This window comes from Lolium rigidum, chromosome 2 (genome assembly GCF_022539505.1).
Source record: "Lolium rigidum isolate FL_2022 chromosome 2, APGP_CSIRO_Lrig_0.1, whole genome shotgun sequence".
NCBI lineage: Eukaryota > Viridiplantae > Streptophyta > Magnoliopsida > Poales > Poaceae > Lolium > Lolium rigidum.
This window is the reverse complement of record NC_061509.1, coordinates 227593879-227613693: the sequence shown is the minus strand read 5'-3', so window position 1 is coordinate 227613693 and position 19815 is coordinate 227593879. Positions and strand designations below refer to the sequence as shown.

Sequence of the window (19815 nt, the reverse complement as noted above, 5' to 3'; positions counted from 1 at the left end):
GACAACCGGAGGGGATGGTAGTGATGTGAGGATCACATGTGTTCACGGAGTGTTAATGCTTTGCTCCGGTACTCTATTAAAAGGAGTACCTTAATATCCGAGTAGTTTCCCTAGAGGCCCGGCCGCCACCGAGCTGGTAGGACATAAGATGTTGTGCAAGTTTCTCATTGCGAGCACGTACGACTAAATATGGAACACATGCCTATTGATTGATTAGTACTTGGATACCGTTTTATTATTATCTGCAAATGCCCCTGCTTTGATTGTTACATGAGTTTCTCTCATCCATGCAACGCCCGTTAAATCCGTCCCCGTGCCTACGTATTTTAATCCTGCTGTTTACTATAATCACTACTGCTGTCTTTATTTCACCGCTCGTCGTTATTTCACTATTTCCACTCGCCATAAAACCGTTACTACCGATAAACTCTTGCGAGCAAGTCTGTTTCCAGTGTGCAGCTGAATTGACAACTCCGCTGTTAAGGCTTACAAGTATTCTTTGTCTCCCCTTGTGTCGAATCAATAAATTGGGTAATACTTCCCTCGAAGACTGTTGCGATCCCCTATACTTGTGGGTCATCGGTACTCTTTACTCGTACCGTGGTATGTGATCTCTTATGAACTATTCATATGCTTGCAAGCTAATCGAGATGACATTCCACCGAGAGGGCCCGGAGTATATCTATCCAGTCATCGGGATGGACAAATCCCATTGTTGATCCATATGCCTCAACTCACACTTTCCAAATACTTAATCCCACCTTTATTGTCACCCATTTACGCAATGACGTTTGATGTAATCAAAGTACCCTTTCGAGTGTAAGTGATTTACATGATCTCATGGTCGAAGGATTAAGACAACTATGTATTGAAAGCTTATAGCAAATGAACTTAATGACTTGATCTTATGCTACGCTCATTTGGGTGTGTGTCCATTATATCATTCAACCAATGACATAACCTTGTTATTAATAACATCCAATGTTCATGATCACGAAACCATGATCATCTATTAATCAACAAGCTAGTTATACAAGAGGCTTACTAGGGACTCCTTGTTGTTTACATAACACACATGTATCAATGTTTCGGTTAATACAATTATAGCATGGTATATAAACATTTATCATAAACACAAAGATATTATAATAACCACTTTATTATTGCCTCTTGGGCATATCTCCAACAGTCTCCCACTTGCACTAGAGTCAATAATCTAGATTATATTGTAAGGTACCTAACACCCATGGCATTCTGGTGTTGGTCATGCTTTGCCCTTGGGAGAGCTTTAGTCAACGGATCTGCAACATTCGGATCCGTGTGTACTTTGCAAATCTCTACTTCACCATCTTCGATGTACTCGCGAATCGAATGAAAACGCAGCTTGATATGCTTCAGCTTCTTGTGTGACCTTGGTTCCTTTGCATTGGCGATGGCACCCGTGTTGTCACAAGTAAATGACTAGCGGGTCCAATGCACTAGGAACCACACCAAGCTCAACAATGAACCTCTTCATCCATACCGCTTCCGATGAAGCCTCTGAAGCCGCTATATATTCAGATTCTGTTGAAGATTTCGCCACCGTGCATTGCTTGGAACTGCTCCAGCTTACTGCCGCACCATTCAATATAAACACGTACCCAGACTGAGACTTAGAGTCATCAGGATCGGTGTTCCAACTTGCATCGGTGTAACTGGTTACAACGAGCTCTTGGTCACCGCCATAACAAAGAAACATATCCTTAGTCCTTTTCAAGTACTTCAGGATATTCTTGACCGCTGTCCAGTGTTCCATTCCTGGATCACTTTGATATCTGCTGGTCAAACTAACAAGCATGTGCGATATCCGGTCTAGTACACAGCATGGCGTACATGATAGAGCCTCATCGCCGAAGCATAGGGGATCTTGCTCATCCTCTCTCTTTCATCCGTCGTAGTCGGACCTTGAGTCTTACTCAAGACCTTACCCGGCAACATAGGCAAGAACCCTTTCTTGCTTTCATCCATTCTAAACTTCTTTAGAATCTTGTCCAGATATGTACTTTGTGAAAGGCCTATTAGGCGTCTTGATCTATCTCTATAAATCTTGATGCCTAAAATGTATGTCTGCTTCACCAAGGTCTTTCATTGAAAAAGACTTATTCAAATAACCTTTAATGCTGCCTAAAAGTTCTATATCATTCCCAATCAATAATATGTCATCTACATATAATATCGAGAACGCTACAGAGCTCCCACTCACTTTCTTGTAAATACAGGCCTCACCATGAGTCCGTATAAAACCAAAATCTTTGATCACTCTATCAAAGCGTAGGTTCCAACTCCGGGATGCTTGCTTCAGTCCATAAATGGAACGCTGAAGTTTGCATACCTTGTCAGCATTTTTAGGATCGACAAAACCTTTGGGTTGTACCATATACAACTCTTCCTCAATGTCACCATTAAGGAACGCCGTTTTGACATCCATCTGCCAAATCTCATAATCGAAAAATGCAGCTATTGCTAACAAAATCCTCACGGACTTTAGCTTCGCTACAGGTGAGAAAGTCTCATCGTAGTCAACTCCTTGAATTTGTCGGAAACCCTTTGCGACAAGTCGAGCTTTATAGACAGTAATATTACCATCATCATCCGTTTTTCTCTTGAAGATCCATTTATTCTCGACCAGCCTTGCGGCTATCAGGTAAGTCTACCAAAGTCCATACTTTGTTATCATACATGGATCCCATTTCGGATTTCATGGCTTCTTGCCATTTGTTGGAATCTGGGCTCATCATCGCTTCTTCATACATCGCAGGGTCCTCATCATTGTTGTCCACAATCATGACATTTAGACAGGGATCATACCAATCAGGAGTGGTACGTTCCCTCGTCGATCTGCGAGGTTCAGTAGCTTCCTCGTTCGAAGTTTCATGATCATCATCATTTGCTTCCTCTCCTATTGATGTAGGCTGCACAGGAACTTCTTCCGGCACTGCGCTACTCTGATCTATGAGAGAAGGTTCATCAACCTCGTCGAGTTCTACTTTTCTTCCAGTCACTTCTTTAGTGAGAAACTCCTTCTCAAGAAAGGATCCGTTTTTGGCAACAAATATTTTGCCTTCGGATCCGTGATAGAAAGTATACCCAATTGTTCCTTTAGGGTATCCTATGAAGACGCACTTCTCCGCTTTGGGTTCTAGCTTGTACGGTTGTAACTTCTTTACATAAGCATCGCAACCCCAAACTTTAAGGAACGACAGCTTAGGTTTCTTTCCAAACCATAATTCATACGGTGTCGTTTCAACGGATTTAGATGGTGCCCTATTTAAAGTGAATGCGGCTGTCTCTAAAGCATAGCCCCAAAACGATAATGGCAAATCGGTAAGAGACATCATAGAGCGAACCATATCTAAGAGAGTTCGATTACGACGTTCGGACACACCATTACGCTGTGGTGTTCCCGGCGGTGTCAACTGTGAAAGTATTCCGCATTTCTTTAAATGCATGCCAAACTCATAACTCGGATATTCGCCTCCGCGATCGAACGCGTAAACTTAATCTTCTTGTTACGTTGATTTTCTACTTCACTTTGGAATTCCTTGAACTTCTCAAAAGTCTCGGACTTGTGTTTCATAAAGTAAATATACCCATATCTACTCGGATCATCCGTGAAGGTTAGAACATAACGATAACCACCGCGCGATGCTACACTCATTGGTCCGCACACATCGGTATGTATGATTTCCAATAAGTCCGTAGCTCGCTCCATTGTGCCGGAAAATGGAGTCTTAGTCATTTTTCCCATTAGACATGCTTCGCATCTGTCAAGTGACTCAAAGTCAAGTGACTCAAGAAGTCCATCGGAATGGAGTTTCTTCATGCGCTTCACTCCAATATGACCAAGACGACAATGCCACATATAAGTAGAATTATCATTCAATTTAATTCGCTTAGCATCAATGTTATGAACATGTGTATCACTACTATCGAGATTTAACAAGAATAAACCATTCATCTCAGGTGCATGGCCATAAAAGACATTACTCATATAAATCGAACAACCATTATTCTCGGACTTAAACGAATAACCGTCTTGCATCAAACAAGATCCAGATATAATGTTCATGCTCAACGCAGTACCAAATAACAATTATTGAGGTTTAAAACTAATCCCGAAGGTAGATGTAGGGGGAGCGTGCCGACGGCGATCACATCGACCTTGGATCCATTTCCAACGCGCATCGTCACCTCGTCCCTTGCCAGTGCTTCGTTTATTCCGCAGTTCTCGTTTCGAGTTACAAATGTGAGCAACCGAACCGAGTATCAAATACCCGGGCACTACTACGAGAACCAGTAAGATAGACATCTATAACATGTATATCAAATATACCTTTCTTCTTGGCATGGCCGCTCTTCAGATCGGCCAAGTATTTGGTGCAGTTCCGCTTCCAGTGCCCCTTCCCCTGGCAGTAGTAGCACACGAGTCTCGGGCTTAGGACCAGCCTTAGGCTTCTCGGAGGCGCCGCAACTTTCTTGCCGCCCTTCTTGAAGTTGCCCTTGTTAGGCTTGCCCTCGCTTCTTGAAACCGGTGGTCTTGTTGACCATCAACACTTGATTCTCCTTCTTAATTTCTACTTCAGCAGACTTCAAGCATGGAGAAGAGTTCAGGTAACTCTTTGTTCATGTTCTCGCATGTTGTAGTTCATCACGAAGTTCTTGTAACTTGGTGGCAGTGATTGGAGGACACGATGAATACCCGGCTTGTTAGGGATCACAATCCCCAAGTCACTGAGCTTCTTCGCATGTCCGGACATGGCGAACATGTGCTCACTAACGGAGCTGCCCTCTTCCATCATGCAGTTAAAGAACTGTTTCGAGGCCTCATAGCTCTCCACGGCTGCATGAGTCTCAAAGATAAGTTTGAGCTCACGCATCATCTCACATGGGTCGTGGTGCTCAAAACGCTTTTGGAGCTCGCCTCTAAACCGCACGAGATGGCACACTGAATTTCGGAGTACCGAGTTACCCGAGTCTCATAAACATTCTTTATGTCCTCGGACACTGCAGGAGGTGGTGGGGGACCTAGCGGTGCTTCGAGCACAAATTGCATGCTCACGCCAGTGAGGAAAATCCTCACATGACGGGACCGATCGGTGAAGTTGCTACCATTGCCCTTAAGCTTTTCTTTCTCTAGGAACTGGTTAAAATTGATGGAGGGGGGCGCCATGATCTACAACATATTTGCAAAGAGTTTAGACTAAGTTTATGATAAAATGAGTTCAGTTTTAATTCTTAAATTAACTAGGTGAACTCCCACTCAAAACAACATCCCTCGCATTGTCTTAGTGATTACACGAACCAAATCCACTACACCAAGTCCGATCTTCACGAGAAAAGATGTAGTTTCAAAGGCGAACACTCAAAGTGTTCATCATATCATTCATATGACTCATGCTCTACCTTTCGGTATCCCGTGTTCCGAGACCATGTCTGTACATGCTAGGCTCGTCAAGGCAACCTTAGTATCCGCGTGTGCAAATCGGCTTGCACCCGTTGTATGCACATGTAGAGTCTATCACACCCGATCATCACGAGATGCTTCGAAACGACAAGTCTTAGCAACGGTGCATACTAAGGATGAACACTTTATTATCTTGATATTTAGTGAGAGGGATCATCTTATAATGCTACCGTCGCGATCTAAGCAAAATAAGATGCATAAAAGGATTAACATCACATGCAATTCATAATGTGTGATATGATATGGCCTTTCTTCTTGTGCTTTTGATCTCCATCTCCAAAGCACGGACATGATCTCCATCATCACCAAGCATGGCGTCAAGGTCAGTGGCGCCACTTCATGGTTGTCCATCACTTATAGCTACTATAACAACTACTTGGAATAAAGCTATTACATGATGAATAGACACGCAGGTCTTTAACAAAAATTAAAGACAACCATTAGGCTCCTGCCGGTTGCCATAATACATCAATGAACATCTCATACATCGAATATAATCATCATCACATTATGGCCATATCACATCACCAAACCCTGCAAAAACAAGTTAGACGCCTCTAATTTGGTTTGCATCTTTTACGTGGTTTAGGGTTTTCGAGTAAGATCCAATCTACCTACGAACATGAACCACAACGGTGATACTAGTGTTGACAATAGAAGTGCAAATTATAATCTTCACTATGGTGGGAGAGACAGACACCCGCAAAGCCACTTATGCAATACAAGTTGCATGTCAAGCGTGGAGCAAGTCTCATGAGACGCGGTCATGTAAAGTTAGCCCGGGCCGCTTCATCCCACCATCCCGCAAGAAGCAAAGTACACAAACTAAAGCAACAAAAGCATCACCGCCCACAAACCATTGTGTTCTACTCGTGCAACAGATCTATGCATAGACCTGGCTCTGATACCACTGATGGGGTTCGTTGCATAGAAAACAAAAATTTTCCTACCGCAAAGCGAATAAAACCAACAGATCTAATCTATGGAACACCCAAGATCCAATCTACTAGATCTAAGCAACGAGGTGGAGATGAGACTAACCCTCGAAGATTCCAAAGCCTACGAGATTAATCTCGTTGTTGGTGTAGACGATCGTCCCCGGTGCGGCAATCCGGCAGCACTTCCGTACTCGGTCGCGCGTACGGTGTCGATGAAGCTCCTTCCTCTCCCGTTCCAGCGGGCAGCGGAGGTGTGGTAGATCTCCTCCAACGTCCAAGCCAGCACGACGGCGTGGTGGTGGTGGTGGAGGAAGAAAACTGCAGGGCTTCGCCTAAGCCCGGACAGCGTATGGTGGAGGGAGAGGCGGCCAGAGGAGGAGGCAATTGTTAGATGGGGTGGCCGGCCACCCCCTCCCCTCTTTATATAGGGGGCTGGCCGGCCAAGGTGGCCCCCCTTCCCATCTAGGGTTGGGGGGCGGCGGCCAAGGGGGAGAGGGGCTTTCCCTCCCCCAAGTTGATCCCCCTAGGGAAACCCTAGGGGGTTGGCCGGCCTGGGCCTTGGGGGCCAAGTGCCCCTGGCCCATTAGGCCAGGGAGCATCCCCTCGGCCCACGGTGGGCCTCCCGGGTCGTGGGCCCCATGGTGGACCCTTCCGGAACCTTCTAGAACCTTTCAGTCAACACCGGAACAATCCCGAACATTTCCGAAAACCCGTAAATCAACTTCCCTTATATGAATCTTATTCTCCGGACTCTTCCGGACCTCCTCGTGACATCCTGGATCACATCCGAGACTCCGAACAAACTTCGTCTCCATACCATACTCAAATCTACTTATGCGACATCGAACCTTAAGCGCGTCACCCTACGGTTCGCGAACTATGCGTACATGGTCGAGACTCCTCTCCGAGCAATAACCAATAGCGGGATCCGGAGATCCATAATGGCTCCCACATATTCAACGATGACTTAGTGATCGATTGAACCATTTACATACGATGCCAATTCCCTTTGTCTCGCGATATTTTACTTGTCCGAGGTTTGATCATCGGTATCTCCATACCTTGTTCAACCTCGTTACCGACAAGTACTCTTTACTCGTACCGTGGTATGTGATCTCTTATGAACTATTCATATGCTTGCAAGCTAATCGGATGACATTCCACCGAGAGGGCCCGGAGTATATCTATCCGTCATCGGGATGGACAAATCCCATCGTTGATCCATATGCCTCAACTCACACTTTCCAAATACTTAATCCCACCTTTATTGTCACCCATTTACGCAATGACGTTTGATGTAATCAAAGTACCCTTTCAGTGTAAGTGATTTACATGATCTCATGGTCGAAGGATTAAGACAACTATGTATTGAAAGCTTATAGCAAATGAACTTAATGACTTGATCTTATGCTACGCTCATTTGGGTGTGTGTCCATTATATCATTCAACCAATGACATAACCTTGTTATTAATAACATCCAATGTTCATGATCACGAAACCATGATCATCTATTAATCAACAAGCTAGTTATACAAGAGGCTTACTAGGGACTCCTTGTTGTTTACATAACACACATGTATCAATGTTTCGGTTAATACAATTATAGCATGGTATATAAACATTTATCATAAACACAAAGATATTATAATAACCACTTTATTATTGCCTCTTGGGCATATCTCCAACACCCACGGCCCCATTCGTGCGTCAGCGAGTGCCTCGATGACCTCGTTCAAAGGATCGTATGCCGCACCTAGAGGGGGGGGGGTGATTAGGTGCTAACCAATTTTTAGCTGTTTTTCAATTTAGGCTTGACACAAAGGTAAATTCTTTAGATATGCAACTATATGAATTTATCTACGTGACAAGACTACTACTAAGCAAGATATAGCTAGACAAGATATAGAAGAGCTATTAAGGATAGAGGTAACCGAGAGTGGAGCACGCGGATACACATAGATGATTCTCGTAGTTCCTTCTTTTTGAAGGGAAGTACGTCTACGTTTGGAGGAGTTTTGTCGCCACGAAGGCCAGACCAACGTTACACAGGCCTCACTCAGGTCTCCTGTGAGCAGCGCCACAAAGGCCTAGCCCACTTCCACTAAGGGATTTCCTCGAGACGGAAATCGGCCCTTTACAAAGTTTGTGGGGCACACATCCATAACCGAATTGGAGGCTCCCAATATCTGTAACAACACAACAACAATAACTAGAACAAATCAACCACAAGCAACTAGGGTTTCCAAATGGAACACTAGCAAAGGGGCCCTCAAGCAAATGAGGGGGAAGTGTAAATCGCTTCAGTGAAGATGTAGATCGGGGTCTTCTCCTTTGATTATCCAAAGATCAAGAGCTTTGGATGGTTGGAGGAGGAGATCTAGTGAATCTTGTGTTTCTTGGTGTGGCTCTAATGGTGGATGATCTTGAGCAAGAATGAGGAGCTTGAGGTGGAGGAAGAAGGGGGGTATTTATACCCCTCCCAAAATTGAGCCGTTGCATGAATCTGTGTGGCGGATTATCCGGCCAGAGTAAGGGCCGGATTATCCCCCCTCCCCGGATTATCCGTGCCGACCATAAATATCCGGCCAAATATCCGGCCTGGATCCAGGGGTACTAGGAGCTCATCGCCAAAGTCCTTAGCCGTTTTTCTGGGCCCGGATATTTTGCAAATATCCGGCCTGGGAAAATTTCCCTGCTCCCTTTTCTCTTGTTTATCAACACAAATTTAACCACATATATTTTCTGCACTATATCAAGCACACTAGTGTATCACACATGTTATCATCAAACACACAAAACTTAAATTAGAGAGATGTTCTTTCACTCGTGCCGTCGGACTCGCACCTCCCGCGCAGCCCTGGTGACGTACCGCCTCCACACGTAGGGGCCCCGTCGGTGCGCGCCTCCCTTACCCGCCGCCTTCGACGACCAGGCAGGTCCACCATCGTCGGTGCCAGCACCGGCAACGACCGAGGAGAAGATATCAAGTCTCTCTTTTTCCAGAGTTTGCTCGCCTCCAGGGCCGCCCGTGCGAGGCGACCCAGGAGGGGACAATTGTTCTTTTTAAATTGAAAATCTCACAGAGGACATACCTATAAAATCATTTAATCCAAAATGTTCTTAAAACTACAAACTGGAGTAAAAAAGATGTTTGCTTTATCGTAAATTGGTATTTTGGTAGGAGTAAGTAGCATATTACGCAAGACAATTACTCCCTCTAGTTCATATTAATTAGTAGACTCAACTTTATGTAGATACACATTCATTTTGTCTAATTTTTTTAACTAGATACATATAAATTTAGAGAAAAGTAGAGCTCAGTAATATAGACCGGAGGGAGCAATTGATTTAATTGCAACATGTCGCCCCTACGGTATATGCCTACTTTGTCCTTAATCCCCTTCACGAAATGTGAGTGTCCTACTTGTAGCTTGCTCTCACACATTTGCAAATATTTTCTAGGTTTAGGTAGTCAAAGCATAGCCCACCCATCCTCTGTATCAATTGATGCACACGGGCCGTTTTATTGCATATATCGAAGTTTGAAAGCATTACAACTTGTGGATGACATAAGGTGAACATATAACGTCTATGCACCATGTATTCTTTTAGAAACCCGCCAGCCACACTGGTTGTAAATATTCCGACTAACCATCTCCGGTTGGCTGCTTCTAGAATCCATGTATACATACAAATCATTTTTCTACATGATCGGATACGCATGATTTGTTTACTTTGCTGAAGGCTCCGAAGGCGGCTGATACTTTTGGCTATTTCCAGCCGACATATGTCTAGTGTTGGCCTATAACAAATCAAGTGAACGTCGATGCAGACGAAGTCAGGTAGAATTTGAATGATATTTGTATTGATGAAGAAAAATTGAATGAGATGGCATTACATCACATTATTATGTTAGCCTATTCACGCGTTTTTTAATCTGCGAATAATTAAAGAGGCTATATACGTATATGCAGGGTACAGCCTACTTGCATTGGTTCCACACGGGATCCGGATCGCCGGTTGCAACCTTGGAAGCTGGCTGGCGAGGTCTCCAGGCAGGCAGCCACCCGATTTCCCCGCATTTGTTTACTCCGGTCCGCCGCGCCCGGGCCGGGAATCTCTCCTCGTCTCCTCTCCTCACGCGGAAGGACGGCAGCCAGTGGGAGTCCGTCGACAACCCAAACCCAGCTCACATCCTCCTCCTCCCGCCGCACGGCTGCACCGCACCGCACCGGCCCGGAGGAGGACGGCCGGCCGGGACGTCCATTCTGGTATTGCTATAGCTGCCGCCAACCCAGCCCCCGCCATTTCATTAATCCCAAACCCATCATCCCCTCCCCTGAGCTCCCCCGCACTACGCGCCTCCGCTGTCCAACTAGTACATCCCAATCACGCGACGTTGACATTGGCATGCCCCCCTCCCCCTCCGTCTCCCCACCACCGCCACCTCCTCCGCCCTTCCTTATCCGCGCGGAGTCCTGACCCGGTTGCTTGAGTTAGTCGGAGGGGGCTCGTCGCGCCGCGGCGATGGCGACGGCCGAGGCGGCGGCGGCGGCGGAGATCGTGCGGGAGATCGCGGCGGTGGGCGCAGCCGACCTGGCCGCCGCCGCCGACCCGCTGCGGGCCGACTGCCTGCGCCTCGCAAGGAAGGTCTCCCTGCTCCCGCACCTCCTCGCCGAGGTCGCCGACGCGGGACCCGCCGCGGGGGAGCCCGAGGCCGTCGCCTGGGTGGCCGAGCTGCTCAGGGCGCTCCAGGCCGCCAAGAGATTCATCGCGCTCGGCCGCGCACCCCCGGCGCCGCCCGCGACGGGGGACGCGGATCAGGTGACTTCCGGGACCCTTTTTTTTTTTTTTCCCTTCCCGCATCTGCTACCTTTCTGTTTGCGCCACCTGCATTTGCTCGGTAGTTGGTGCGCAGCTCTCCGAGAGATTCCGTCCAACATGTGGAGCGCGATTCGCGCGGGCCGTCTAGCTCGAACGTTCTCTAGATTGTATTCTTTCCGTTTGCTCGCTAGCATGATCTTGGTCCACTTCCGTCAACACTTGGTATATCGGGCAGTATCTGGAAATACACATGTGACTATTAGTTCCTCTTGCGCATAGGGGTAGATCTTCTTTCCAGCCGCTTCAGCTGCAGCTACTCCTTCCTCGCACCGTGATATCTTATAGGTCCTGCACATCTAATTGGACTTCGGTGCACCATCATATTGTCTTTTGTCAAATCAAGCTCGTCCAATGATGCTCGATGAGTGTGAACTTGAGGGCACCAAGAGCAACGAAGGTGGCAAAAAAACATCTTACCATCCTTAGCAAGGAGCCAAGCCAAGGACCATAGATAGAACACGTTTCAATTGTCGACCTGTTTTCCTACCATGTCTCTTCTCCAAAATACCCATCGTCAACCTGTACTGCCTGCTGGTTACTGAAATCTTCCAAAAGCATCAGAAGAAAAATCCCACTTCGCAACACTCATTCATCGTCTAAAAAGTAACGCATATTACGCACACTATATGTGCGTAAACTCATGGCATACATAAATAGGGTTTACTTAAAATTATGTATCAGGTGGTGTTTTCTTATCCAAGTTGTTGTTACTTACTTGAGATTTTTGGCACGGAACTGGTCATGTAGTTCATCGAATTAGTTTTGGTTCTTGAGATCACGCTATGCTACTTAAGATAACAATGGGAAGTTTATGTGACTCTCTGTGCTCTCAAGTACATAAGCGACCCACTTTACTCCCCATCTTCATATTCTAAAACGGTCCAAGGTTGGTCATATATTGCTAGACCCTTCCCTCATTCTTCTCATGAAGCTCTGAGAAGCAGCATGCCAAGCTTCAATTGCCTTGGTTTAGTTACTGTTTGTCAATTGTCACTGTAAACCTGTACATTTTTAAAATTTCAAGAAGCTCTACTTCCATGAGCCATTTGTCCTCAAGTTGCTATTTACAGGAGTTCCGCTCATTCATAGTGTGTTAATCTAAGCAATCTATACTACTGCTACAATCTTTCTATAGAGGAACCACACAATACCATGTAACTTTTAACTTCTTGGTTGTACTAGTGGGGCCAAACGGATCTTGTTTGAATGAAATAACCAACACATGATTGTTTTTATACCTAATCTCTCAGAAAGCTAAGCATATGATTATACTAAGGGGCATTAATTGATGTAAAATCTGCATACACCATATTAACTCCTAAATGCAAAGTTTCCATGTCTAATAAATGTTATATTTACATACGTGTTATTATGAAATCTGTACCTCATGTCTCAGCATCCATTCTACTCCTTTCAAATGTTCTGATACCTGCATGTCAGTTAACTCAATTCAGAACAGCTGTTTTAATGTGATCTCCAATTCATTTGTATGAATCCGTATAGGCTGACCTGCATTATACCCTGTTAATACTTTTTTATTTCGAATGTAATAGCTTCTTAGTACCTTTAATTCTTATGCTTCACGTTTTCATTGTTAAGGATGTCATCGACAAGAATATTGCTGTTCAGTTCAAGTACGTGACTTGGCAGTTGCAAGCAGCTCTAACAAACCTACCACATAGCTGTTTTCAAATATCTGATGAAGTTCAAGAGGAGGTATAGTTAACCTGATTGACTCATACTTTACAAAGATTGCTCCCTCACTAATTAACATAGCTGTTTGAATTCATAAACCTGTAGGTTGATTTAGTTCGGGGTCAGCTTAAAAGGGAAATGGAGAAGAAGGGAGCCTTTGATGTAAACGTTTTTTTAAAAATTCATGATATCTTAGTTCGTCATGCCGATACTGTTGGATCACAATCTCAAGAACCAGATAGCCAGGCAGAGACATTACAGATGGAAAACTTCAGCAGTGATCAACTGGAGTTGCAAAATGTTGCTTTACTAGTTTCAGAAATTAGCGGGATAGCTAAATCTGACATCAAGAAAATAACATCTGAGCTAATTGAAGGACTAGAAAACACAATAGTTACTGATTCCGCAAAACCTGTCGATGTTGAGAGCCAAAAAAGTGATGACACAAAAGGCTCACCTGACGAAGTTAAGAAGCCCGAATCTGTAGCTATGCCTGAAGATTTTCGTTGCCCAATATCTCTTGAGCTGATGAGAGATCCTGTCATTGTGTCAACAGGACAGGTAAATTTGCACACCATCACCTATTATTTGTTCGCACAGCACTTAAGAGTACTTCTGTTTAGCGCTTCAAGCATAATTTGACACCTGCTGACAATTTGCTCGCTAATGTTGTAGACATATGAGCGTGCTTTCATTCAAAGGTGGATTGATGGTGGGAACCGGACCTGTCCAAAAACTCAACAGAAGCTCCAAAACCTTACATTAACCCCGAACTATGTCTTGAGAAGTTTGATATTACAGTGGTGTGAGGAAAAAGGGATTGAACCACCTACAAGATCTAAGTATGAAGGTTCTTCCGTAGAGGTTGGTGAGGACCGATTAGCAATCGAAGCGTTAGTTCGCAATCTCTCTTGCAGCTCGTTGGATGAACGGAAATCTGCAGCTGCTGAAATAAGATCTTTGGCCAAGAAAAGTACAGACAACCGTATGCTTCTAGCAGAGTCTGGTGCTATTCCTGCTCTAGTGAAACTGTTGTCTTCAAAAGACCCGAAAACCCAAGAACATGCAGTTACCTCCCTTTTGAACCTCTCGATATATGATCAAAATAAGGAACTGATAGTGGTGGGTGGCGCCATAGTCCCAATCATACAAGTGCTTAGGGCGGGTAGCATGGAAGCAAGAGAAAATGCAGCTGCGGCTATTTTTAGCTTGTCACTAATCGATGATAACAAGATTATGATAGGAAGCACCCCTGGGGCGATTGAAGCTTTGGTTGAGCTGCTGCAGGGTGGCAGTTCAAGAGGCAGAAAAGATGCAGCAACAGCGCTGTTCAATTTATGCATATACCAAGCAAACAAGGTCCGTGCGGTTCGAGCAGGAATATTGTCGCCACTGGTTCAAATGCTGCAAGATTCATCTAGCAATGGAGCTACCGACGAAGCACTGACGATCTTGTCAGTCCTCGTGAGTCACCACGAGTGTAAAACCGCCATAGCCAAGGCTCACACCATTCCTTTCTTGATAGATTTGTTAAGATCGAGCCAGGCCCGCAACAAGGAGAACGCCGCTGCTATTTTACTTGCCCTATGCAAGAAGGATGCACAGAATCTGGCTTGCATAGGAAGGCTGGGTGCTCAAATACCACTAACCGAGCTCTCCAAGACAGGCTCGGACAGAGCCAAGCGCAAGGCGACTTCTCTCCTGGAGCATCTCAGTAAGTTGCAGGTGCTCTAGTCTCCTTGCCCATCGCATACCATTTTGCACGTGTGCGTGGATTTTACGTGTACGTATACATACAAAAGATTTGTAACTTCATCTGTTATTCGGTGTGAAATTAGTGGGATGGTAACGAGGTTTCGGACAACCTGAAATGTGTTTGTTGGTGGATACAATAAAAGGGTTGGCGCTGATGAATCTGATCTGTGGTGTTGCTCATCTGAATGAATCCCCGTTCAAGCCTTCTAGATCTCCTAAGTAATATCTATTCATGACTTTCTTGGTTCCAAGATATCAGCTTGACATTAACCAGAAACTTTTCTCATGCCACAAAACGTTAACCAAGATTCTTTGGCCACCATAAAAAAGATCAGAGATTTGGACAGCACTCAGCGCCGCCATAATCTAGCATCATTATCTGTTGCAACCCAAGTTGTTGGAAGCCCCAGTATACTCGTCTGGACATGACACTACAAGGTGATTCCGGTTTGAAAACCCACATGGTAATGGCGACTTTGTGTTCGTTCCTTTGATTTCACAAATCTCAAGTTCATGCTAATCCATGAATTGACAGTGAAAATGACACAGACAGATGGTGATCTGTTTGACATTCGATTTTCCTTGACCTGATACTGCGTTCCCCCTCTTCTGAACATTTGACTGCTCAGAGCATCTCCGTTGGCATACCCTGCGGCCGCAAGACTAGAGCGAATCTTGTGCAATCTGTCGTAAGAAATGTTGTACTTGCACGCACCGGTCAAACAACGCTGCGCTTACAGAACAAACTCAGCGAAGGTGAGACTGTACACACTGTTAGCGATTCGTTTCATGTGCTGTGTAAAGCGATGCGTTCACTGGTCAGAAGGGACGAAAAAATATTAACACGCGATTTGTCAGTTTGTGACGATGTGATGCACCGATGCAAGGTCGTGGCAGTGACAGAAAACTGAAGTGTATTGCCCATTACGCAGGGCCACTGCACCAAACAACCAAATCAAACAAAATAGCATAGTAGTGAGATGTATGCTGCGAGAAAAGAACAGGCAAAGCCATTGCCACAATTTGATGCCACCTAAAACAATGGCAGATCGCCGTATGTAGGGAGGCTCCAAGAGACCTGGATTAGTAGCACAACAAAGTAGGTACTGTAGTAGGATCGAAGCAGACAAAAAGATGTACTGGCCGATTTGACAGTGGAATTAGTAGTGAACGGCCTACCGACAGAGGATGCAGCCTCCAATGCAAATTCAGTTGACATCTTATCTTGCTGTTAAGAGCCCTACGATTTGACCTAGTTTGCACCCGACCCGGACGTTTGGACCTGGCAACGCGCGAGGTCGATATCGCGTCCGCCCATGCATGCATTGCGATTAGCAACTAATATAGCAGTTATTTTATACGGTGTTTCTCTATGATTTGGTAAGATGTATACGATGCTTCTACATACATCGTCGCCCATGCATGCGCTTGTGCTTTAATTGAAACTTTAATCCATGGTACAGACCAACCGTACATAGTTATTGCAATTACTGTGCATGCATGCTTTTGATCCGCTGAAAATGGAAGTTGAGACCTACTGAAAATGGAAGAAGTCTGATTTGTTTTTTTTGTTGCTAATTTACAGATTAATTAAGGAACATTATTTTCAACAAGTAAGAAATGCACCATTTTTGTACCAGGTGTCCAGGTATAACTTCAAAATTGCATACATAATCCGAAATCAAATGCCGTAAGCATCAGTGTCTTGAAAGTGCATTCAGAAATAGATCCATGGGGAAAATACATTTGTACTTGCCAGATTAAGCTTCATTTATAGTAAAACCCAAATCAAAGAAAAATGAAGAGAATCTAAATTACAGAGATATAAAGAACAACAAGAACATGCACTGAGACATGGAGGTCACAAAGTAATTGGTTCTAAAACCATTACTAGTCTATCAGAAAATAAACTGAAAACATTGTGGTAGAATCCACCACTTAGAGCATATTCACTTATCCTGAAATCAAAAGAGAAATACAGAGAATCTAAAATTACAAAGAAATAAAGAAAAGAAAGAACATGCGCGAGGCATGCCTTGTGACAAACTAGCAATCACCAAATAATTGGCACTAAAACCATTTCTAGTCTATCAGGAAATAAACTAGAAATAATTGTGGTAGAATCCACCAAGAAGTCAAGAACAAGCGCTATTTCTTCACAGAACATCCAAAGTAGAAAAAATGAGTCAAATAGAGCTCCCAGAGAAGAACATACGCATGCATCCCTTTTCTGATTCGAGAAAAATCAGCACAAGCTCGCGGAGGAGAAGTACGGCTGTAGAGGAGCTCATGGCCTTGGAGCTCGGCCGGAGGTGCAGGTGGGACAGAGAAGCTCCGCGACTGAACACGGCGGGTGAAGAAGCTTGCTGCATTGGAGCTCTCGGCCGGAGGAGCACGGGCGCCGGAGAAACTCGAGTGGGGGAGAGCTCGCGGCTTTGGAGCTCAGGCGAACACGGCGGCCGGGGCAGCTCACAGCCTTGGAGCTTGGGCGGAGTAGGAGCGCCAGCCGCCGGCGGTCCTCGAGCCAATCACCGCGACCGGTCGCCCAGCGTTCCAGCGACCGCGCCCGGTGTTCCCACTGCCGGCAGCCCTTGAGCCACTCCACGGCGTTCCATTGGCCGCGCCTGCGACCGACGGTTCTCGAGCCAATCACCGTGACCGGTCGCCCGGCCTTCCCGCGGCCGCGCCTGGTGTTCCTGCTGCCGCCGGTCCTTGAGCCACTCAACGGCGTTCCCGTGGCAGCGGCCCGCGCGGGGGAGAAGGTGGCATGAGCAAGCGGTCGGTCGCCTCGCGTGCGCGCGGTCGTCGGTCGGCGGCGAGCACGCGACGTTGGGCCAAGAGCACGGCGCGGTGGAGTTGGCGTTAGCGCCGGACGCCCACCTCGTGACAGCGCCGCGCGGATCGTCCGCCACGGACGCGCGCCTGAAGCCGAGTAGCGCGGCCTTATTCTTCATGATGGCCATACAGATAAGAACTCGGGCAGAGGAGAACGGTGGCCAGGGGAGCCTGCTGCCTTGGAGCTAGCTTGGGTAGAGGAGCGCCACGCACGGCCGGAGGAGTTCGCTAACTTCGAGCTTGGATGGAGGAGCAGAACGCCCAGAGGATCCCGCTGCCTTGGAGCTTCGGAGCATGAGCTCTGACGGCTAGAGGAGCTCACTACCTAGGAGCTCTGGTAGAGGAGTATGGTAGCCGATGAAGCTTGGGCGAGTGAGGTTGCTGCCGGCAGGATGCTAGCTAGGGAGCTCGGGCATGGCTGAAATGGTGGGTGCTAGTTGAGGATTTGGGGGAGACGGCGGTGGATAAGGACAGGCTGCCATAGGAAGTTAATGCGGCCAGTAAATACACACTGAATACATTCTGGACAATGTCAGATACATGGCAGATACATAGCATATACAGCCACGTGATGCTTTCTGATTGGCTGAGTTTTCATCCTCGCCCGTACCCGGGTTCCGTTCAGCATTTCCGAGTTTGCACCTCGCTTCTTCCCAGGGAAACAATCAAGCAAGCAATCTCCTCCACCCGATGGCCGACTCATGCAAACACCAACGAGGCAACGACTAACAACAGAAAACATTCTAGACTAGCAATTCTAGGAGCATCTCAGTAAGTTGCAGGTGCTCTAGTCTCATTGCCCATCGCATACCATTTTGCGCGTGTGCGTGTATTTGACGTGTACGTATACATAAAAACGACAAATATACATTTTTTTCCGATAAAGACGACAAATATACATATTGTAACTTCATCTGTTATTGGGTGTGAAATTAGTTGGCTGGTGATTGGGTTTCAGGCAACCTCAAATGTGCTGTTGCTCTCATGAAGTTTCATTTTAGCCTTTTAGATTGGAGTGCAATATTATTGTGCTCTGCATCGAAATATCGATTCACGACCTCTTGGTTCCATGTTATTACTCCTTGGAACCTGAATTTGTAACCAATAGGGAGAGAGCAGTGAGAAAGTAAAGGAGAAGTCAAGTTCTTTTTTACGACATAGAAAATAATCACATTTCTAAGTTTAAAATAATTCTCAGAAAAACCATTGCAAGTAACAGATGCTGGTATGAGGGTGTGAAGTTTGAAAATTAAATATGTTTTTTTAGATCAAAAGGGCTCACCCCCGGTTTCATTGAAAGAATGAAACTCCACAAGTGTTACAGTACATCATTCAGAGTTTTTCACACCCGAGCCACACACACAGATGTGGTCTAGGAAAGGAAAATAAACTAGAAAGTAACCAAAGCAACAACAACTGCAAACTTTAAACGACAGGACCAAAAAACAAAGTACAGAATAGAACAGGCTTTTGGCATTAAATCTTCAGATTGTTTCCAGAATAAGAAGCTTGTACGCCTCCATTTGCTGCCCCCGTAGTGTCTGGTAGTCATCACGGAGTGGAGAACCACAAATTAAATATGTTTATTTGTGGTCCTTACAAAAACGACAAATATACATATCCTGCGTAACCAAGTTTCAAATTTTGTAAGTTAAGTACTTAACACGAAAACCGGATCTCGGGGTGTGCTTGAGAGTATTGATAAAAGGCGCCGCGCTTTTTTTTGGACCAGGAAAGAATCATGTTTTAGTGTTCGTTGTCTAATTGTTTGGGATAAAGTTTTATTGTCTAAGCAGGAGGGCGGTTTCGGCATCAAGAATCTCCACCGGTAGAACATGTGCTTGCTACTAAACTTCGTCCATAAATTACACCACCCTGACCCTCTACCTTGGAAAAGCTGGTTTTTCTCTCATACAGGTCGGGACTTGGGGGAGTTCTCCGCTCCCCCCTCGTTCCATGAGCGGATCGTCGCGGAGTGCCTCCCGCTCTACCGCGCCGTCACGCGGGTGACGGTGGTCTCTGGCTGCTCCACCTCCTTATGGCACGATAGGTGGCTGCCCGGGGAGCCGCTCGCGACGCGTTTTCCGGCACTGTTCTCGCGTTGCACTCGCCCCCAGGCAACCGTGGCGAAGGTCGCCAACTCCGGCATCAACTTGCGGCCCCGCCTGACTTCGGCCGCGGAGGCGGAGCTCTCCATCGCTCTC

General features: G+C 45.9%; 1 protein-coding gene across 1 annotated transcript; it reads left to right on the top strand.

The window, feature by feature from the left end:
* The first annotated feature begins 10969 nt into the window (after positions 1 to 10969).
* On the top strand, positions 10970 to 14938 carry LOC124690623 (U-box domain-containing protein 11-like). Its single transcript, XM_047223984.1, has 4 exons — positions 10970 to 11266; positions 12926 to 13042; positions 13127 to 13582; positions 13697 to 14938. The coding sequence occupies exons 1-4, from the start codon at positions 10970 to 10972 to the stop codon at positions 14753 to 14755; spliced, it is 1929 nt and encodes a 642-aa protein (XP_047079940.1). The 3' UTR covers positions 14756 to 14938.
* The last annotated feature ends 4877 nt before the right edge of the window (positions 14939 to 19815 follow it).

Coding starts and splice junctions, on each gene's coding strand:
- LOC124690623 (XM_047223984.1), top strand. CDS start 10,970: ATGGCGACGGCCGAGGCGGCGGCGGCGGCGGAGATCGTGCGGGAGATC. Junction 11,267..12,925: donor CGACGGGGGACGCGGATCAG/GTGACTTCCGGG, acceptor TTCATTGTTAAG/GATGTCATCGACAAGAATAT. Junction 13,043..13,126: donor CTGATGAAGTTCAAGAGGAG/GTATAGTTAACC, acceptor ATAAACCTGTAG/GTTGATTTAGTTCGGGGTCA.